The 8,365-nt window shown below is 47.0% G+C and overlaps 1 protein-coding gene across 24 annotated transcripts in view; it reads right to left on the bottom strand.

Moving 5' to 3' along the window:
* The window catches only part of LOC107103578 (ankyrin-2-like), a 73,169-nt gene that overhangs the window by 17,516 nt on the left and 47,288 nt on the right, over nt 1–8,365 (bottom strand). For 10 of the 24 annotated variants that reach the window (XM_015403328.1, XM_015403347.1, XM_015403326.1 and 7 more), the window contains 5 exons: nt 2,948–7,426; nt 2,420–2,497; nt 2,187–2,318; nt 426–578; nt 112–343 (listed from right to left, as the gene is read on the bottom strand). In XM_015403328.1, coding sequence (XP_015258814.1) covers nt 112–343; nt 426–578; nt 2,187–2,318; nt 2,420–2,497; nt 2,948–7,426 — 5,074 coding nt within the window. The remainder of the gene's footprint in view (nt 1–111; nt 344–425; nt 579–2,186; nt 2,319–2,419; nt 2,498–2,947; nt 7,427–8,365) is intronic. The other 14 variants (XM_015403343.1, XM_015403341.1, XM_015403342.1 and 11 more) reach the window with 10 other exon arrangements.

Consider the following 8,365-nt stretch of genomic DNA (forward strand, 5'->3'; position numbering starts at 1 on the left):
GCTGAAGAAGTTTCTGGATTGGATTAGTCACATGATTATAATTATAATCCAGCTATAATCTCCTGTTCTGTTAGAAGGCCAGAAATGTCACCGTCTTCTAAGGCGACTCACTTTGTTGATTCCAGCTCCTCTGTTTGCCGTTTGGGGGCTTTCTGTAGGAGTTCTGTAGCTGTGGGAGCCGCCTCAGGCCGCCCTGATGTGTCGAGAAGCGATGACAGACTGGTGGACAGCTCCTCTGCTGACACCATGGGCACTTCCTGTCCTAAAAGCAGGCTTCTTCCAGTGGCTTCCCTGCGTCTGCCTGGCCTTGGACTGTCGATGTCTTCATGAAGGGCAGAGAAACCTGCGGGAGCAAAGGGAGTCAGGACAAACGGGATGTTTCCACACAGGCTGGATGAAGGTCAGCCGGCCACCAGGGGGCGTACCTTCACTGTGGTCCAGAACGATGGTCTCTTCGATCTCTGCGTACGTGTGTGAAGATGTCTCCTCTTCCTCTGAACGGTTCATCTTGGGTTCCATCAGATGAACAATGTCCATCCGGTTGATTTTGGTCAGCTTCTTTAGAAGTGCTGCTTCTGATGAAACAGGATAAACAAACACGGTAACTATGGAAACAAGGAGGCAGAGTCCTCCATATCCAGGTAAAACCAGATGAATGGAAACCAAATCAACATCCTCACTGCCTGACTCTCAGTTAGAAGAGGAGCAGAAGGGCCGTCTAAGGGGAAGAAGGTGCCTGCTGAGGCAGTCAGACTCGGGGTGGCTGACGAGTCAGAAAAACAGGCGTTCATGATGACCAACAAATGGAGACTCACAACGTCAGATAGGAAGTTGGGGTCTAACCATGCAGCCTGTCCAGTTCTCTGTCAGGTCTGATGGTTGGTTTACTCCTTGCAGGACCAAACCCAACAAGTGTCGTTAGACTATGTTACCACCTGCAGGGGGAGCCATGAGGGGCAGCCTTTGGTCAGGGAACTATTCCAGGACATTCCTCAGACTCCAGAGGAAGGTTAGACCATAGAGTCTGAGTGGACCTTGTTGTCTGCCTCTATTGTAGCTGTAGTCTTAAGATCTAGTTCAGAACCTGTTTTAGGAGGCCATCAAGCTGAGGCAGATCTATAGAGCCTGGGGGGCTTGAGGGGCTCCTGAGAGAGCTGGAGCCTGGAGAAAGACTCTGTTGGCCTCAAAGTGATTTTGGCAAACCTCTCAGCTGCCATCTCTACAGCAGGAGTCTGTGGTCATTTAGAACCAGGAGCACCTCCTCCCCCACAGCAGCTGTCTAAAGCCTGATTAATGCCTGACATGTCGACAGCATCCAAAGCATGTAATCCTAGCACCCATGGAGTACACATGTTCAGATTTCTGGCATGGCGCTCCTTGGAAACATTAATTACTGAGGGATCCTGGGCGAGAAATGTGAGGTAGGAGCAAAAGCTCCTTCTGGCAAGGGTTTGCAAAGGTAAAAACCCATAAATATCTGATGGTTTGGTCTACAAATGTCACTAAAATCAGCAGATTGTTTCTTGCACAGAAATGAATGAAGCTGTGTTTACTGTGGTGTTGGGAGCTAGCGGTCTGTGCCCTACACGGCCCCTTACAGTCTGCCAGAATATTAGGTACAGGGGAAAAGCCGCACAGAGAGTAAAAGCTGCCAAACCCGTGTTCCATGTGGACTGTAGCCCAACCGTAAGGAGAGGGAAGTCTCTGCTGAGACTGCTGACCCCTATCCGGACCCGTTCAAAGAACAAGGATTTAAAATGATTTCAATAACTAACATTCCCAGTGAGGGAGGTCTGCCAAGAACTGAAGAACTTTTCTACAAATGTAGTGTTTTGTAGTCCATGGCTGCACGGTGGTGCAGTGGGTAGCGCTGTTTCCTTGCAGCAAGGATACAGCAAGGTTCTGGGTTCGATTCCCGGCCCAGGGTCTTTCTGCATGTAGTTAGCATGTTCTCCCTGAGCATGCCTGGGTTCTCTCTGGGTACTGCAGCTTCCTGTTCCTGACTGTTGGCTTCTCTAAATTGTCCTTAGGTGTGAGTGTGTCCTGTTTGTCCTGTTTGTCTCTGTGTTGCCCTGTGATTGGACTGGACACCTGTCCAGGGTGGCCCCTGCCTCTCTCGCTCATAGACTGACTGAGGTAGGCACCAGCCCTACCTTGACCCTCGAAACCTCTTAAGGACTACCGACCTGTGGCACTCTGTCCGTCTCTCTCAGTCCAAAGGTTCAAGAGGGCGCGGCTTTGGTCTTGCAGAGAGTTGGGGTTTTCAGTTCGTATCATGTGGATCTTCTCCTCGCTAAAGTTCAGTTCTCGTGCTAACTCTGTATGCAGGAACGACAATACAGGGCATTAAGGTAGTCTGTGGTCACAGGGAGAAAATAGTCTTTGAAATCTGGAAGTTTCAGCTTGAACTCTGACTCACCTGTCCAACTGAAGCCCAGGTGGTCGGCTATGACGGCCAACCAATGCTCACGTCTTTCTGCTTCATCCTGTGGATCTACTGCGAATGAGTCGTCAAAGCCAGAAGGTAAGTCACATTCATAAACACCATATAAAAGGAATTCACCCGCTTTTTTCCTCTTATTCCCACTACTTTTCTAAGAACTTTAAAAGCCATAGATAAGAAACTTTTTTCTGTTCAGTTGAGTAAACTTGAAGAGGTTTAAGGCCTGATCTGACCGATAAACAATCAGTTGACACTTTTACTGTTTTTTTAAAAGCCTTTCAGACAATCAGCAGGTTTTTTTGAGGTCAATCTTGAGATTTTCAAAAACACATAGAAGGAAAGAGAGATGTCAATACAAAGACAACAGAGATCCAGGTACACAGCAACAAGGTATCTTCTACTACAACGGGACATAGCTACAAGAGACAGAGAGGCAGCACCTGAACAACTAGAGCACTAATGAGGTTACAGAGATAGAGAATAACCCCTTCAACTGGGGGGTACCTTGACTTTGGACTCTATCATCTGGAATTCGCTGCATCTGTGTCTCAACTGGGTCGTCCCACAGTGGTCTAATGGGAAAGACGTCTCCTGAAGGTGGGAACTGCAGGTCTGGAAATGGCTCTTTTTCAATTATCGACGGATCAATAAGACCGCTGTCATCGTCTGAGAGAGCCATCGCAGCCTCTTCCTCTGCCAGTCTTGCCACTACTTTTGCTGCTTCCTCACTGATTTCTTCAAAGAACTCTGCAGACTGTTTCTGAGATCTGCTTTTGTCTTTGCCGGCTGCGGTTGCTTGAGGAGACGGGGTGGTTTTACCACGGACGGGCAGCCTGGACTGGAAACCCTTAGATCTTCCAGACTCGACACTCGTGTGACAACCCTGATCCTTTTTAGCAGAGGATCTTGTAGACTCCCCCTCACAGAAGCTCTTGGCTTTGGAAGATTGAGTCTTTGTTTTCATGTCCACAGAAGGACCTGCATCTGTCTCAGATTTTCTCCTTGTACCTTTTTTTACAGGAACCTTTAGCTTTTTGTCCTGAGAGGATTCCCCACGCTTAGAGTCGGTCTTGACAAGGCTAGCCTTGACAGGAATCCTGGATTTAGCTTCTGAGGGGGAGGAGGTATTTTTTCTATGAGCTGCTGAAGGGGCTGTTCCATGACATGTTGAAGGAATCGCAGATTTGGCCTGATCCTGAGGAACAGACTTAGCTTTGGCTGTGCTTTGATTCTTCTTACCGTTATGGGAAGCCCCTTTAATTGCCTGCTTGCCTGCTGTTTTGGGGGCTTCAACCACTGACTTTGTCTCCTCTGGGGAGGAGTCAGAAGACTCCTGGCCTTGCTCGGAATAAACAGATCTAGTCACAGTAGTTTCTGCAGTCTCTACATTCGTTATAGGCTGTTCATTTGAGATCGTTTCTAAATCTAATGACCCTTCATCTACAGTTTTCTCATTTTTAGACTCGAGAGGTTCAGGGGAGAGCAGATCTTTCCTAGAAGCTTTGGTTGAAGCTGAAATGCCCATTTTAGGGATTTTAGACTTGGAAGCATCGGCTCTACAGCCTGACTGATCCCCTTCAGGTGGGGGACACACCTGCGCATCAGCTGATGCCATATCTTCCTCAGTCTTAAGCTCTAGTGTTAAGTTGAGACCTACTGCTGATCTATCTTCTTGCTTGGGCTCCTCTAAGGTAGGTTCCTCTAAAGCCTGGTCTCCTATCTGAAAAAAAGCGAAGCCAGCCCCCTCCTCCTCATAGCTTCTCTTGGTCATATCTATGGCCCCACTGCGGGTCATCTCAAAGAGCTTCCCTTCCTGGAACAGGAAGGGATTGGGCTCACTGGTAGGAGTGCTCTCTTCTGTTGGTGTTCTACCAGGCGTGGTGTCTGGAGTTCCTTGAGACTGACGGTCCACCACCAGATTCAGGATCTTCTGTTCTTCTTCTTTTACACGGGCCTCAAATGTGGCATCATCCTCTCGCATGGCAGACCATGACTCGGCGTCTACTCTTGCAGTGACTCCCTTTGATTCAGTTCTAGGAAGATTTGATGCTTTTTTGCCTCCTTCTGCATCATTATGGGCAATGACCACTTGTTCAGTTTGACTTGTGGGAACTTCTGGACAGAGAGCAGCTCCGGGGGAATGACCCCATCTATCTTCTTTCACTTCATCTGTAACATTGCAGCTTGTATTTTGTGTTCCGGTCTGTACCTTGCCTAAAGCTAACTTCTGACTGCTATTATCATTTTTATGCTCCCTTGACATCTTCAAGCTCTCGTGTTTTTGCTCGTCTGTCCTGTTTTCAATGCTTGAAGTTAATGATGTTTTGTCAGAAACATGTTTAAGGGCTTCAGCAGATGAAGGGACGTCCCCCCATGGACTTATGGATTTTGAATGATGCTGGTCTGAGACAGAGTGAGGTCCCTCTGCTGTGACAGTGGCTGATGTACTCTTGAACTCTTTGCTCTGGGTTCCATCATGCATACCTGCTGAAAAAGGAGAGGGAGGTTGTACTTTAATATCTGAACCAATCAAAACAGCTAACTTTGACTCTCCTGTGCGCCTATTGAGTGGACTTTCAATCTGCCAAAGCTTCTCGCCGCTGGGCTTTAATCTTTCACAGCTGTTATCCCCTATCTTGTCCTCTGTTGAGGAATACAGATAATCGCTAGACTTCCTTTTGCCCTTTGTGTCTTGTTCCATTTCATTAAAGGTTTTTATTTTTGCTGCCATCTTAAACATGTCCTTCTCTGGAGTGATTTTTCCTTTAGCTTCAAGGTTGTCTGTTTCCTCCTGGTCCTCTGGGTCTTCAGGAATAACAGCTGTTTTGAATGAAATACATAGGAATGCATTTTCAGGGAGTTTGGTGTTTACCTCATAACTTACCTCTTCAGAACTAGGGGTATCAGGGGAGAGGGGACTCTTACCCGAACTCGTCATCTGAGATGTCTGCTCACAACTGTCATCATCAGCGTAAGCTTCAGGGTCTCGAAGCTGCCTACCATGGAAAGCCTCATGGGGGAGGTCTTTGCCCTTACAGGGTGGTGTGTGGCTAGAGGAGTTCTTAGGACTGGATGTTGGTGGGAAGGATGGGTGGCTCTTTTGCTCTACAGGACTGCTCTCCAAGGAATCGCGAGGGGGGGATTCTCTGGTTGGACTGGGCTCAATGGAGTCTGGGGATTTATGGGAAGAATTGTCTTCCATCAGAGGACTACCCTCGAGAGAGTCTCTGTTGCTTATTGTCAAAGACTCATCGGCTAATGGGCTGAGGGCATCAGATTCTTGCCTTAAAGGCAGGTTAAATGTTTCATGATGCTTAGATGGGGATCTAGAGACTGGAGAACCAACTAACGACAATGCTACCTGATCATCAGGGCTATCATCATCACTAAGAAAAGTTTCTATGGTTTCTGAAACTCTCTTTGTAAGTTTTTGAGGTTTAGGTGGTTTAGACTCAGTCCTTCTAACAGATATTGACTCACTTGTGTGGTCATCTGCAGCCTCGCTGGAAGAGATGGGTAGTGTCAGTTCTATGGAGACTTGGTCACCAGAGGTCCCTACACCCGAGTCTCCAGACTTCTCTTTGTCTTTTCTAACCTTAGTGGAAGCTGAAGCCGTGGCTGTAGAAGGCTGTTGTCCAGAAAGGCTCTCAGGGCTTGTGCCTGGACTTGCCAGTCCTTCGTGTTTGTAACTGTCCTCTGAGCTAAGGTGATGGGTTCCATCTCCAGAGCTGGCACTCAGGGATTCTGCCACGCCTTCATGTTTGCAGCTGTCAGAGCTATCATCAAGGCCACCATTTCCAAAGTCTACAGTTTCAGTTAGTTCGGAGGGAGCGCTGGGTTTGATTTCTATATCTTTGTTTGCATTTCTGGGGTCTGACGACACGTCTTGACCTTTAGAAGCCATTGCTTTGGTCACAGACTTTGACTGGACTGCTTCAGCTTGTGGAGTTTTGGATGTTTTAAGCTCAAACAACCCAGACTTTCGCTTTGAGGGATCTTGTCCTGTCTGGAAGGCTTGCATTAGCTCTTTGACTGACATTGTCTCCTCGATTTTTTCTGAGTCAGCTTTAGGGGATTTAGGAAGAGGGTGTTTGGTTTTAGTTGTTTCTTTGGCTTTTAGTGGGGATTTAGTCATAACAGGCAAATGGGAGGGCTTGCTACCAGTGGCTTTTTTGCTCTTTTGCTCAGCCTCCACTTTTTGTTGTAAGGCTTTCACTTTGTCCTTTATGGATCCAATGGGAGTTTCTTCAATCACTGGGGATACAGGTGATGGTGGAGCGGGAGCTGATGGCACGCTAAGAAGAGCCCCTGGCTCCGAGGATCCCTCTGGCTGCTCTTCGTCTTTTTCCTTCTTTCTCACTGTTTTTTTAACACCACCAGTTGTGCTGCTTTCATGGGATTTGGCTTGAGCTGTTGGTTTCGAACTTTTCCGCAGAACGATATCAGTGAATTTTTCTGTGCTAGCCGTCTCTTTTTTAGTCTTTACTTTGGAACTTGCAGATGCATCTAGGAGATATTCTTTAAGGTCACCGCTGCCCTTGATGGCTTTTGGTCGGGGAGCGCCTCTCTTAGCCCTACTTTCACGTAAGATAGGCTCTTGAACTTCTAGGGCAGCCATTTTTTTGGCCTCTTCTATCTCTGAGTCTGAGAGGAGAACCCACTCCTCAGCCATTCTGGCTGCTTTAGTGGCCTCTTCTGCCCCCTCGCTCTGATATGTCCCACTTCTCAGTATCTCACTGACTTTCTCAAGGTCCTCCTTGACTTTTTCAAGGTCCTTTTCCATTATCTCTAACGGTTCTCCAGACACTTCCTCTGTCCCCTTCTCTACACCACACCTCCCTAAAGACGGGGATTTCTCTGTGGAGTCTGCAGTCAATATGGCAGTCATTTTAATCAAATCCTGTTTCATCTCTGACACATCGGACAGAAGATCCGGTTCTCGAATCAGCTCAGATTTCAGGACTGATGAATCCGTCTCTTCATCTTCCGTTCGGAAGAAGAACAAGTAAGGATCAAAGAAAAGCAAAAAGTCAAATGAAAGGAGACAAACATTGGAGAAGGTGGTCAGGATCATATTGGAACAAGCTGCAGGATCATAGGACATCATGTTCACAGTGGGGTGTATCACATGCAAAAGGCTTAGACATTTTCAACATCTGGGGAAAAAAATGATGGGAAGGATATGAACAGGAAATAACTTGCTTAAGCTCTCACACCCACACGCACAGGACGAGACTATGAGCTAAATAATGCCCTTAAAACATGAACGACATAAAGGTGAACGAGACAGAAAACAAAGAGGAGACTTTGAAGGATCTCAAGATTGCTCAAATAAAGGTCACACTTCACGGGATGATGGACGAAACGGCTTCAAATCAATGCAAACAGAATAGCTGACTACTGAAGACAGGCAGCGGTTTTCTGCCAAACACCTGAAGGATTAACATTTGGTTCATCACTTTCAGAAAGATTTGAAAAGCTCCAATTTTCTCTCTGTCATCTATTCTGTTTTAATGAAATCTAAAAAGCTACGACACAATGAAGAGGAAATAAAACCGACGCAGTCATTAAACATTCATACAAACACACAAATATGTTAGGCAAGTTATTTCCATGCAAAGCAAAGGGAAGGGAGGATGGAAGGAAATGGGGTGGACAGATTTAAGGTGGACTGGAGCTTAAAGTCGTAGGGAAGAGGCTGTTCCTACGGTTGCATTTCCGAATTCTCCCGAGTGGTGCCCGACTTTACACAAGTGAATAAAGTGAATCTGATTGGTTGATTATCAAGGGGGCGGGATGGTTGTAGCTGAAGGTTCGCAAGCAAGTTTGGTTGTGGACGGTTTGTGGGAAGCATCTTGCTAACCAGTTAGCATCTTAGTGCTAGCAGGTTCCCAATGGGAAATTCCATTGGGACCAAGTAGC

This window comes from Cyprinodon variegatus, unplaced genomic scaffold, assembly GCF_000732505.1.
Source record: "Cyprinodon variegatus isolate N-32 unplaced genomic scaffold, C_variegatus-1.0 Scaffold1481, whole genome shotgun sequence".
Lineage (NCBI taxonomy): Eukaryota > Metazoa > Chordata > Actinopteri > Cyprinodontiformes > Cyprinodontidae > Cyprinodon > Cyprinodon variegatus.